At 34.0% G+C, this 13,754-nt stretch overlaps 1 protein-coding gene across 2 annotated transcripts in view; it reads right to left on the bottom strand.

Annotated features, from left to right (window-relative positions):
- LOC150092192 (disintegrin and metalloproteinase domain-containing protein 11-like) overlaps positions 1 to 13,754 on the bottom strand; it is a 1,236,934-nt gene that overhangs the window by 1,097,165 nt on the left and 126,015 nt on the right. The window contains exon 2 of one of the 2 annotated variants that reach the window (XM_090415260.1): positions 10,385 to 10,432. In XM_090415260.1, coding sequence (XP_090271386.1) covers positions 10,385 to 10,432 — 48 coding nt within the window. The remainder of the gene's footprint in view (positions 1 to 10,384; positions 10,433 to 13,754) is intronic. The other variant, XM_090415259.1, reaches the window with a different exon arrangement.

The following is a 13,754-nucleotide window of genomic DNA, read 5'->3' as shown; positions in this document are numbered from 1 at the left end:
TTGTCTCTAGAGCAGAGTTTCCGGAATTATGTAAGACATAGAGAAAATTATATAAAAAATCAGTAGAGAATAAAAAAAATATTCTTAGCCCACTTACGATACTAATGAACTACAGATTTAGAATCTTTTGAGAGTGGGTTTGTATTTGTAGATCTCTAAAAGGCACATGAAAAAGAACCAAGAAAAAAACTGTTCAAATCCATTACAGTTATATAGTATAAACGGTACATAATACTCAGCATTGCACAGTCTATATTTAAATTGCGAATCAGCAGTTAGAATTAAAATAGGTGCAGAAAAACTGCATGAGGGTGTACACAATCTTTATTTAATTCATCATCTATATGAATGCCATTTTGAAGAAAAGTAGAATTAAACTTGATATCAAAATATCAAAATTGGAGATAATAAGCCCAACAACACTTTATGTAGAACAAGTTTGGCATGAAAATCAACAAGAAAAAAAAAATGGGCAAAAGCTATAGACAGAAATGCAACAAGTAAAACCTATTAGAACAAGTAAAAAGTTTAGTTTTATCCAGAAACAAACTTCAGTGAAGATGATAACTTAAATATGGAAATAGAAAACAGCATATGCACACTGTTACAGTCAGCTGAATAAATAGGCAAAATCCCAAACTACCAGTGTAGAAGATAATCCTGAAATCAATTTTAGTTTATTAAACTGAGAGTCTGATTAGAAATAAAGGTTGATCAAATATTAGAGACTATATTTATGATAGTTCTGAGAAAAATTAGAGGAGTGAATAAATAGCATCATCATAAAACTTAATCTTCATATTAAAATGAAGATATTAATGAAGGCTCTTAACAGTTGTTAGCATTCAGGAATGTGTAAGAAGAGCTAATATCAAGTAATATGGTCACTTAAACAGAATGGGAGAGAGTTAGTAAAATACTTTTGATGCCGGATGGCAAAAAAATCTACAGGAAGATCGAGTTCTAGGTGGAAGAGTTATTGATGCTGCTAAAAGTACCTTAGAAGGTCCTAAATATAATCAGGCAGTAATGAAGATCTGAGAAATAAATGACGAATTTATGAGAAAATTGATACGAAGCAAGAAATAATACCAACTTAATCATGGAGTATCATGGTGGTATATAATGTACACCTTTTCAGGATATATATCAGATGATGATGACACATACACATGCGTATAAATGCAAGGAAAAAAAACTTTAAAGATTAGCAAACATTTTACTTAAAATAAGCTCGTTTGTTTCTTGATTGATATGCAAAACGATCCGTGTACTCACAGTCACAGAGAGGTGATTGAGACTGTCAATACACTAAGTTTCTTTGCAATTATTCCATATTTTTCTAATTCCTATCAAACTTGGGGAGACAGAGGGCAGTTCAATCGCCGATAGTAGCCAATCAGAGATAGCTGGCCAAAGACTATCATTAAATATGAGCCGCATCCGATTAATGAGACGACTGTCACTTCGCAAAATACATTTGACATCATCTAAAGCCAGGGGTGTAGTCGGGCCAGGGCGATGCCCTGGTACTTTTTTAAAACTATCAAAATTTTTAAATTCATTATAATAAATTATAATAATAAGACTTATAATGCAGTTCCAGCTTTCGGTCAAAAAAATAGCAGCTTGCCGCTATTATTATATTATCTAATATATAATATTATATGATATAATATTAATTGAAATGTATAATAATATAATAATTAATATAATATAATTAAAATTAATATAATAATAATAATAATAATAAATGCCGCACTTTTGCTCTGGATTTTTGTTTCCAAGGTAGAGCCCTGGCACTATTTCTTTTAGGACTACAACCCTGTCTAAAGCTATGTCCACACTAGAATTTTTTGATCCAGAAGATTCCTAAAATAAACTGCCTTTATGCTTTTTATAAGTCGGCTTCGTACTGCCATTAAAAGCGGTGCAGATCAAAGGAAAACAGCGATCCGCGTGTTTGTCAGTTAAGTATCATCCAATAAAACCTTTTAAAATTAGAGATGCCTGTGAACTCCTGTCTTCACTGAAAAAGCATAAATGCAAAGATCAAAAGAAAAATAACCCATGGGAACATATTATGCGCAGATTTTTAAAGCAGATTCTTTTGTTCTCCATAAATCTTTTCAGCTTTTATATTTTACTAAAACGTTCGATAACAGATATTATTGCGTGTTGGGATTTTGCTTCAGTGAATGTACTCCAGGATTTCTAGTTAGATCACATAACTTACTGCTGCTTCGTTATAACTTTTAAGTGTCGTGGACGTCGCTTAATCATATATACAGAGTGGAATTCCATATCTCTATAAGTCGCTCGCTATCTGTCTATTTCTGGAGAGACAGTGTGTGTGTGTGTGTGTGTGTGTGTGTGTGTGTGTGTGTGTGTGTGTGTGTGTGTGTGTGTGTGTGTGTGTGTGTGTGTGTGTGTGTGTGTGTGTGTGTGTGTGTGTGTGTGTGTGTGTGTGCGCGCGCGTACGAACAGTTCAATGCGATAATGGACCAAGAGCATGACATGACATCAAAAGTGCAGTATGATAGTTTGCTCAACGTACCATTCCAAATATAAAGGACACCCTTGCTTTGCTAATATACGAGTATATACTGAAAACAGACAGTAAGTTAAACAACCAGGAAATATTCTACCAATGACAATTCTTTGGCAAGACTGTAATATGAGCGGCTAATGATGGATTGTAACAATTGTGGTCTACAAAAAGGCCATAATCGGTCAAATGGAAACGCAAATACAATAGAAGTTTGTAGAGCCTACGTACATAATATCTGGGTACCTGTCACGAATGGGATTGTACAGTAGAGACGACGAAGTCACAGGCTTCTTGCTATTAACTAAACAAAAACAACCGCGGTACAAAAGACAACCACTGAACAACTGATGAGTGGAAAAAATATCGGCTAGATAGACGAATATATGTCCCATTTTGTTCAGGTTGACTGTCACAGCCACAGTAATATGGTGACAACAACTCGAATCAATGGATCCAACTTGTCAGATAGCAACATTCCATCTAGTGGTGTAATGATGTACACAAGTAAGTAGTGTTTCATCAAGTTTGAACTATCGGTGTTGGCGTTTTAAGGTTTTTCTTTATTAGACTGGCCTCCCTAGAGATTACGCATGCAAATATTAGTCGAATGATTAGTAGAAAGCATACTCAGCATCTATCTTTGAAAACTCGCTAGCCGTTTTGATCTAGAAAGTTGGACTTCGTCCTTTGTTTATTTAAAATAATTTAATTTTTAAAAACTTCATATTCCGTTCATTTACCTCCCTGGAGTCGTCTTCTCTTACCAAAATTACGCCTACTGAACATAACTTCCGTCAGGATGAAGCTCAAAGTGATTTTTATTATAATAATATAAGTGAAAAGTTCTTTTGCGAAGCCTTTTTTATAGTTGATGAAACCAAAAATGGGCATAATCTACAGACTGTCCAATATCAAAGCAGTTCAAAATATAAGGGAAATGTTGACATTTCTTGGACTGACTTCCGCATTTATAGACCCTTGTCTAGAAATGGGGAACAGTTAATATTTGGCAGTATGAGAAAATCAGCCAACAGAAAAAGCGACTGTTTTTAAGGAATTAAATGCATAATTTTTTAAACCTATCACTATCTCAAAACCTCTCTCATACTAATGCCATTAGTGGACTAATAAGAGAACGTTATACCATAGAACCTGAAGCAGCAAGGAAGAGAGAGAATGAACGAAAAGGATATACTGCTTAAAGGATTAAGGATGAATTGGGGTAACAGGTCATACAATCTCTTATGAAAAATGCCCATACGAAACTGACGGTAGAAATAACGCAGACTAAGAAATACGTTTCTGTACGTTAGTGAGTGATTAACTCGATTGATTGCCCTCTATTGAACAAGAGATATTGGTTGGTTAAGGTTTTCTTTACTCTATTGGACCTCCCTAGATTGGCGAGGTATTCTATACCTGGAAGAATCCGAAATATGTAGAGGGTTATCACGTGTTACAACATTAGGCCGCTCCAATCAAAATCATGTCATTATTTACTTGTCAAAGCTATCGAATTTTGACGTTTGTGTGGAAAATTAATTTGAACCCTGTTCAAGTTAAACTAAATTATCTCAACCTTTATGAATAAATTTGATTTCTGCCTCTTAGGCATGCTTCTCCCTACTTTTCGCTATTTTTATCATTATTATTTTCCAATCAAAGTTTTAGGCCTAATGACCTTTCACAGCCAAGTAACCTGATTCCATGAAACCTCAATTAAAGCGGTTACAGCGGGGTCCTTTTTGTCGGAAAAGCCTGGGGTCAAATCCAGGTTACACAAGGAACATTCATAAGATATTCAAGTAAACTGAATTATTTGGTTTTATACGGAGGTATACAAGACAGAGTTAAGGAGTTTTTTTTTCCTTTCAAGAAATCTACGCTTTTAAATAGACGTAATAAACTTGCCTCATGACTACCTGCCTATGATGGGACGAATCCTCACTCTTCTTGAGTTTTGTTTCAACCACACTGTTAACTCATAGCTGAAATCACAACTCACAAACAGCGATATACAGTGGTATTAAACAGATGTTAAGCATATTCTTGGAAATACTAGGTCTTTGAATATTATTACACAATTAATTATGAAATGGTAAACAGTTCAAGGGATTCAAATATCTCAATAAAATGCATACCTCACCGTGTCCTTCCTAAGCTAAGTGGATAAGCAACAACAACAGCAGTGTAACACTGATTTAGAATACCCTTCCTACCCATGTTTTCCCTAAGCGGATGTGGGCATAAATTCGTGGAATATTAATACCTTTCCTTCCTATTTATCTATTCGTTTATAACTCAGATATGCTATAGCTTGGATGATTTATCATGTACGGAATTATAAAAAAAGAAAAAGATAACAAAATGAAACGAAACATATAGAAAATCTGACACCATGAATATCGTTTGTTTTCTGAAGAAGTATAAACAGTAGTGTCAGTGCATGCTAAAAAAAATCATAATTCCTCCAGGGAGTGAAGAACTCGTTCGCAGAAGGATATATTTCACCACACCAGCTGTCATACTTTCTCTGAAACTCATTCACACTAGATGCATTCACCACTTTAAGAGGCAATCTGTTTCATTCACTCACTGCTGTCAGAGAAAAGCATAGATTGTCACTTCTTTCTTAACCTCATACAAACCTAACTGCCACGGATGCCCAATGCCCTTTCCCCATCTTCCATATAATAAAAAATGCATCAATTGATAATCTACAGCACCCTTTCAGGAGTTTATAGAAGTTTATATATTCCTTCTCCCGCTCCCCATTCATCTCTCTCTCTCTCTCTCTCTCTCTCTCTCTTTCTTTACTCTTTATAGTGTCTTTTGTCAACATACTTTCAATCTCTCCTCATAATCTAAATTGCGTAATCCTGACATCAACTTTGTTACTTTCCTTTGCACCATTTCCACATGTTCTTTATACTTTTGAAGCACATGAGATCAAACCTGAGCATATTCCAGGTGTAATGGTGTCACAGCCTTGTAGAAAAGTGAATAACTTCCTTATCCTTACATGCCAATGTCCATTTCAATTCATCCTCTAGGTCGCCTTTGCTAAGTGAACTTTTAACTTCACCATCGTATCCGCCATAACTCCAAGATTCTTAGCCTAATCAATTTCTTGTAACATACTCCCACCAATATAATATGCCATTGAAAATATCCTTACGCCAAAGTGCTTAATTTTACACCTCCTAAAAAAGAAGTGAACTGACAGCGATTTTATTTGCCCAAAGTTCCAGCCTACTGAAATCATTCTGTACATGCTATGTACTGTACCTAACATCCCTGATTGCTCTTCCTACCGTTCGATCATCAGCAAACACCTGACAAGCTTTTCCCAATATTATTAATGTATCGATTGAAGAACAGTGATCCAAGAACTGATCCTCGGCATATCCCCAACAGTTACCTTAAATGTGGTAGTTTCGCAACTCGCCCTCAACTCAATATATTCAACATCCTTTTATGTGGTATAATGGTGAAACCATTCCTTTCTAATTCAGCCGTAACATTATTATAAAATATGAGCAAACTGTTCAGACATAATATCCCTCCAAAACACGCATGTTCCTTGCAAACAGACAAGTAAAGCTTGCTTGTCAACCCATTTTGGTATGCGATTTCTTCCCATCATCTCTAAAATCTTCACCAGAGATACCGTAGATGTCTGGGTGGTCTGAAAAGTTCTCGGTCTCGACTATAAATGGCAACACTATCGGTAAGATTTTTTTTTCTAAGTTAGTACATCTGTCATAAGCATCCCTGTGAACATGCAAGTCATTCTATCAAGCAGTTTGTTTTATACAGCTGTCGGAAGCAAAAGTGTTGTCTGTATAGCTGGAAATGGATAAAATTGAGTATCGTGCAGTTATAAAATTCTTTGTAAAAGAAGGATTAATGCCAAAAGAAATTCAGTGGAAGTCATAAACGTTTATGGGCACTCTTCTCCTTCGTTTTCGACAATTAAGAAATGGGCTGCCGAGTTTAATCGTGGCCGTACCAGCCTTGAAGATGATCCACGTGAAGGATGTCCAAAAAGTGTAACAACACCAGAAATCATTGATCAAGTGCACGATATGGTATTGAATGACTGGCAAGTCAAAGTGCGTGAAATTGTTGAGACTATAGGCATTTCCAAAGAATGTGTAGGATATATTTTGCATGAAAAATTGCAAATGAAAAAGCTTTGCGCAAGATGGGTGCCGCACACTTGTTCACAGCAGATCAAAAACGCACTCGCATGAAAATCTCTGAACAGTGCTTGGAGGGTTTTAACAAGAATAAAACGGATTTTGTGCGTCGATGTATTACTATGGATGAGACTTGGATTCACCATTACACACCAGAATCCAAACAGCAGTCGAAACAGTGGACAGAAGCCGGCTGTTCAGCGCCAAAGAAGACAAAGTCGGTTTCATCAGCAGGAAAAGTCATGGCATCGGTGTTTTGGGTTGCTAAAGGCATTTTGTTTATTAATTATCTTGAAAAGGGTAAAACCATTAACCGGGAATATTATTCTGATCTTTTAATCCGACTATACGAACAAATTCGTGAGAAAAGACCTGGTTTGCAGTAGAAAATAATCATATTTCATCAGGACAATGCCCACAAAGGTGTTTTGGCAATGGGAAAATTAAAGGATCTGCACTATGAATTGTTGGAACATCCACCCTATTCCCCAGATTAGGCTCCCTCTGACTTCTGTCTCTTCCCAAAACTAAAACTCTTCCTCACTGGTCAGCGTTTTTCTTCGAATCAAGAGTGATTGCAGTTCTAGAGGGGTATTTGCAGATCTTACTGAGAGCCACTACAGGGACGGGATAATGGCGCTGCCGCATATCTGAAATAAATGTATTAGTCTTAAGGGAGATTAAGTTGAAAAATAAAAATAATTTTGAAATTATAAATTCGTTTTTTCATTTTTAGGACGAGAACTTTTCAGACCACCCACGTATATCAGTTTCTCTTTTTACAGAGAACGGGTAGTTAAATACATCAATTTCTGCTACCCTTGTACAACAGGACTATCATACCTGCTTTCTCTCTGTAGGACTTTCCTAAAATAATACTCAAATTATACAAACATGACAATGGCTTAGCCAGTTACGATGAGATCGAACATCATATTCTCCTGAGTGTCATAACGTCCAGCTTTGTAGCTGAGCATGTAACTTTTCCCTAAATCTTCACCACCACTCCAGAGATAATTTAGATAATATCAATTTTCACTTGTACAGAAGGTCGTAGTTACATACATCGGTTTCTGCACCATCCTTCACCGGATTTTCATAGTTGCTTTCTTTTTATAGAACTTTCCTAAGGTAAGACTCAAAGTGTACAAACATGCCAATCGCCTAGCTAGTTCGGTTGGATATTTTTTAGTGCAAGTGCTGACATCCCATGTGTCCGTATTGCCGAATTCTTATCAGGTTATGAAGAGGCTTTAGAACTTCCTTCTCATGCACCTCTATTTCTTCATCCAATGTACTGGTAGCACTGTGCTCTAGGTTACACAGACCAAAGTTGACAGATCTTAGCAAAGTGAGAACACATTATTTGAACAATGTCATTAGCTTCTGACACTAGAGCACCATTTGTACTCACTCAAGTTATTCTTCCACATTCATTCTGTCTTTTGCTTGCGGCATAACGATAAAATACTTTTAGGTTGCCTTTAGCCTAAGAAACCAATTTCTTTTCATACTTCTCCTTAGTATACAGTACCCATAGCTTTTCTATCCTGCGCTCTCATTCTTATTCTCTCGATATTCCTTCCACATATCATTTTCTTATGGATCTCTTGCTTCATAAGGTTGCAAATCCACGTCCCTTCAATCCTATTTGTTCTTCGACCTCTAGAGACACATCCTATACTACTTCATTCAAACATCTTTTCAAAGCTTCCCATGCAGAGCTAATAACCTGCCATTAAGTAAGTGATACGATGGTATCAAACATCGTATTCTCTTGAGTGTCATAACTTCCAGCTATGTAGTTGAGCATGCGACTTTTCCTAATTGGAACAACCATATAATTTGCTACTTCCAAGGTTAGTACGGGATGATCGGTGTCACCAACTGGTCGCAAAATAGTCAATTAAATCAAGAAAAACTCTGAACTTATTAAGTGCGATGTTTCTGAGTTGTGATCATAAACAGCCACTGCAAGACAAAATTTGTAGAACTATACTATTTTTTTTACTATACTAAACTATAAAAATATTTTTGTGTTAGATATTGTATACACAGCATAACTATTCTTTGATGCACTATTTAATTACATATCATACGAATTATTCCAATCTGAATTAAACTGTTACATGAGAATATTTTAAAAAGTACTTGGGCACAATAATATTTAAAATTCTTACATCTCGTCAATCCCTGCACTGCCTATTTAACCACGAAGGAAATTAGATCGGGGCTGTGATGTCGCAATGTCGTTTGTTTATAGCGAACAACTCTATTGCGATTTCTAGAATCAAATTTTATAATTTTTCAAATGTATTCTGTTGTGCCTTTTTCCCGAATATTAAATATGATGCTACTTTACCTCATTCCGTTCTGTTTTGAGGATTTTTAAATACTATAAAAGAATGCGCATGCGCCTGTGAATTGATCTTAGTAAATCTACAAATTTGAAGACATTGGCTTTATTATTATTTTTTTTTTTAATCTGAAGATATTTATTGAAAAGAAGTACTCATCTTAACCCAACGATTTTTGTTTTCATTAAAAAAAATAATATTTACGTCTTTCGCTGCCTTGAAATTTGTAGGAAAAGTTCATAGTGGATCAACGTTCCCTGTTAGAATAAGATAACCAGAAACGAAAGATTAAAGATTAAAATAAAGCGAAAGATTAAAATAAAAATGTATGTTCATATAGAACACTGTTAGATGGAGAGACATAGAGCATCATACAATAACATAATCGGGACATCTTTTTTTCCTGAGTTTTTCGAATTTGCATGCAGACACCAGTGATTTATATAAATTCGATTTTTGGTTTAAATAACTGCATTCTGCATGAGTGACGAAGTACAGTAGAAATAACTGTTTTATTTACAACTTACGGGTTAATTTTCAGTTTCACTATTTAGCCAAGAGAAGACGTTTCAGATTAAGAATATGTCAGCAAAGAATTTGCATATATTATAAGTTAAAAGTAAATAAAATTCATGTTATTTAAGCTTTTTAGTCATTCATTCCGAGATTTCGAAAACAACTAAGAAAAACATCAACAAAGAATGTTTGAAACAAAAATCTGCGTGTGATATCACGCAGTGTTAGTGTTATTTTACTGTTTCCTTTTTGTGAATGAAACCTTTGTCCTAAATAAAATACTGTTATGATAGACTAATGCGTCCGTTTAAAAATAAATGATTGAAATAAAAATAAAAAAACTGCACAGTGGTGTAATTATAATAAAAATATTAACGTCGGTATTTAGATTGCCATCTTCACTTTTTTTTTTTTTTTTTTTTTTTTTTTTTTTTTTTGTAAGGCTGAGTAAGACCGAATGAAAAACTAAATTTAGTTGAAAGGAAAGAAAAGAAAAACAATCTCTCGAAAGGGCTGCTGTACTGATTGTAAAAATGAAATGAAGAAAATAAAAAATACCAATAAGCTTCTATGCATTGCACAAATGAATGTGACATCTCTGTGATATGTTTGGGTCTTTTGAACTAAAATGTGGAGTAGAATGCCTATGAAAGTATTACTGTGAAGAATAAATTTTGTGCTTTTAGAGAGAGAGAGAGAGAGCTATAATAGTACTGGGGGAAAAAAGAAAAAGAAAATCAGTATTATCAGATACTTACCAATTGGTCGGACGTCATCTGCAAAATCATCAAATGATGAATCCGCCTCTGAAAAAGTAATATCAGTGTAAGTGTAAATATATATATATATAATCATTTATACATATTCAGTGAACATGCACGCTAAAAATATTTTAAGTGACAAGATATGCTCTAATTTCAATAAATTATAAATTACATATATATTGTTTCTTTTTTTTTATTTCCAAAACTTATAATAATATTATATTAAGAGTTAACTGTTTTCACAACTAAACACACTTTTTAAAAAAAAAAATTTTTTTTAAATTCAGTATTGCAAAAGTAATTGCGTGTGGCAAATCTAATTTCTTTCGTATTCGTTGCCGCCATTATTTTATAATAAAAACAAAAACTTTCAAAACAAACCTATGGAAGGCGCTCAAGTAATTTTAGCAACCCATGCTGTGTTCAATTATAGGGTTGCATAGCTAAGTACCCAACATACAACCGCGTTGAAACATATCAGTTTGGTTTAAGAAAATTAGAATGCAATTACTGAACAAGATTTAATGTATACGCTGTTTAGAAACAGTGATATGTATTTCGAAATAGTTATTTTCATTTCTATTTCAAGACAGAATTGACGAAAGCAATGGGAACTTTTGTTTTAAAATACATCCGTATTATTAATTTGCATGTTTATATGGGCAAAACAACGAAGTCTGAATTAATAAAAAAACTGCCTTGAGTTTCTTTTCTTTTACATGGAGCTAATACAATTATTCCTTGGGATTATCTTTTGGTACTCATAGGCAGAAGTTCTCGTATGTTTATTTGGTAACACTACTTGAAAATAACTGCACAATACAAACACTGTCATTCAATTAGTTTTTGTTTTTATTTATTTATTTTTCGCAAAAACCCATAAAAATATCTATTTTCCAAAACTTTCACATACGCGCACATAAAAAAAATCTAAAATATATTTCAATGTTTCAAATCTTTCGTATCTATAATTTCTATAAGCTTTTCTGATCTGTGATGCTTACAGGCGAGCAGCTAATTTAATGAATGAAAGAGAAAATAAATACATTTACAAATAAATTAGGTTTTGTCCAAAAGAAGAAACGAAATCCATTTCTAGTAAAGATTCTTAATGTATTTTCCTTATGAAAAGATTTATTTTAAAATTTATTATAGACTTCGTTTACTACGATTCGTTTAGAAATAGTTTTTTTTTTTTTTTTTTTTTCCCCGGTCTATCATGACTTTCTGTAGCGGTTAAAATTTTCAACAGCTGTTCTTGTTCCCAAAGAACTTCCATTTCTCAAATACATTCAACATTTTTACTACAATGCTTTAGCTGGCTGTAGCAAAATATTTTAAACTTCAATAAGTGATTTGAACATTTGGTTGAAAGAGGTACGTCTGCTTTTTATTTATTTCTAACATCAGCAAAGAAGCAAGCACTGGAAGGGAATTTATATTGTTTCAAATATAAATATAAATAATTTAGGAAAGTACAGCTAATTTAAAATCTCATCTATTAGTAGGCACTTGTAAAGAGGTCTAAGTTAGTCTTCAAATGGAATCATATGGCAAACCTGCCCAAGAACACACAAAAATATGCCACTAGCACACTGGCTTCTGTTATTTTGAAAACAATACTGCAGTTTTTGGTAATGTTATCCAAAGTGAAAATTTTCGATAAGTTAAATAGAATTTTGTTTAAATTCAACTTTTTTTAAATAAAATTCTAAATAGAATTTTGTGCTGAAATCAATAGACACTGACAAAAAGGATCTAACAGATAATAAAATAGGTATTTTTAAGAGCGAACCATTAACAATCTTTGCGAAGCGATATACAGACAAGTATTATCCAAAAGTAGGAACTTTTAATTCCCTCTTTCGCTTCTAAAAATACAGTTTTATTTTTATTCTTATTCAGACAATGCTAGTAATTACTAACCTCAGCCTGAAGCTTTATAAATGCTAAAATCTCTTAAATATTAAAAACAATATTTTTTTACCAATGTCGCCAGACTTAATTAATAATATTAAATTTCAGCCCAGCGATATGTTTTATTCCTTTGCAAAAACCTGCACAAAAACTACGCAAACTATACTGTCAAAGGCAAATTTTTTGTCATTAAATTTTGGATCACATGACCGCTTTGTTAAAACTCTCCTGAATTATTCTGAATCTAATAATGCATTTAAATACTTATGCACTAAATTTTGTAGCTTAATCATAATTTCATTATGTACAAAAATTAAATATATTGCGTACATTTACATATAATTTGTAAATTCATAATTAATATTATAATTATCAGTTAGCAATAAAGTAAAAACTAATTTCGTTCGTGTCTCTCCATATAATCAAATAATAAGTTTGCTTTGACGTCATAAGATGGATGTGACGTTAATCTTCCATGGCAACAATGGATTGCGCTGCGGCTATATCAACTACTACCATTAGCCATTTGGGTTCGAATCCAGTTAATTACAAATAGCTAATGCTTTTAGAAAGAACACATTATATTTTAGCTGGCTAAGCGTGTCCAGGTTCTAATTACTGGTTATTTTTTTTTTAATGTAGCAAATGAAAAAAATTCTGAAGGAAGTTTCTTGGAAATGCACGAGTTAATTTGAAATGTGTCGTTTTTGGAAGATCGAAAACCTTTAAAAATACATGTAGTTTAAAAGACAAAGACTAGGGGTCAAAATATTTAGTTTAAATTGTTACTCTATATCAATGTTTCTTACTTTTCGAGGCTTCGAAATCCTACCTAAAAATATCTCTTTGTAGCGGAAACTCCTGTGAAAATTTTCATTAAAAAATTATCGGAAAAGGAACTATTACAATGAACAGCGTCCGCGCGGTTAGCCGAGTGGCTATTGCGCTTCGCATCCATATGCTTAGGAAAGGAGTGTCCTGGGTTCGATTCCCGTCGCCGACGTGAGGAGCTTAAAGATCTTTCTCAGACATAGCCAAGTTGGCCGGTCTTGGCCGTGGACAGCAGGGTTTTCCACCTTATCCTCGAGACGGGTACGGCTTAGAAGGCTAAAAATAGCTCTGTAACAGGCCACTAGGCCTAATAAATGAAGGAAAGAAGAAGGCAATGAACAGCAAACTAAAGAACCAACTTCCTAGAAGGAAAAAATCCTGTCGCTTCCTTATGAGATCGGAAAAAGCCTTTAAAATTTCATATAATTTTACACTGGATTGAAACCCAGGTCTTCCCAAATGAAGGTCAAACGTTGCGATCCCTGCCACTATCTACGGAGATTTGCTTCCAGGCGGATAGCAACAGCTACGTCATAAATAGCACAATCACGAAATCGCTGCTGAAATATTGAGGTCCTAATAATTTTCAAAATATAGCTTTCAACTGTAGCAAGTC

The sequence above is a fragment of the Typopeltis vanoorti genome, unplaced genomic scaffold, assembly GCF_054136105.1.
Source record: "Typopeltis vanoorti isolate ZY-2024b unplaced genomic scaffold, IOZ_Tvanoo_1.0 HiC_scaffold_24, whole genome shotgun sequence".
In the NCBI taxonomy this organism is placed as follows: Eukaryota; Metazoa; Arthropoda; class Arachnida; order Uropygi; family Thelyphonidae; genus Typopeltis; species Typopeltis vanoorti.
Note: the sequence above shows the minus strand (reverse complement) of the source record. Positions and strands in the feature narration are given on the sequence as shown.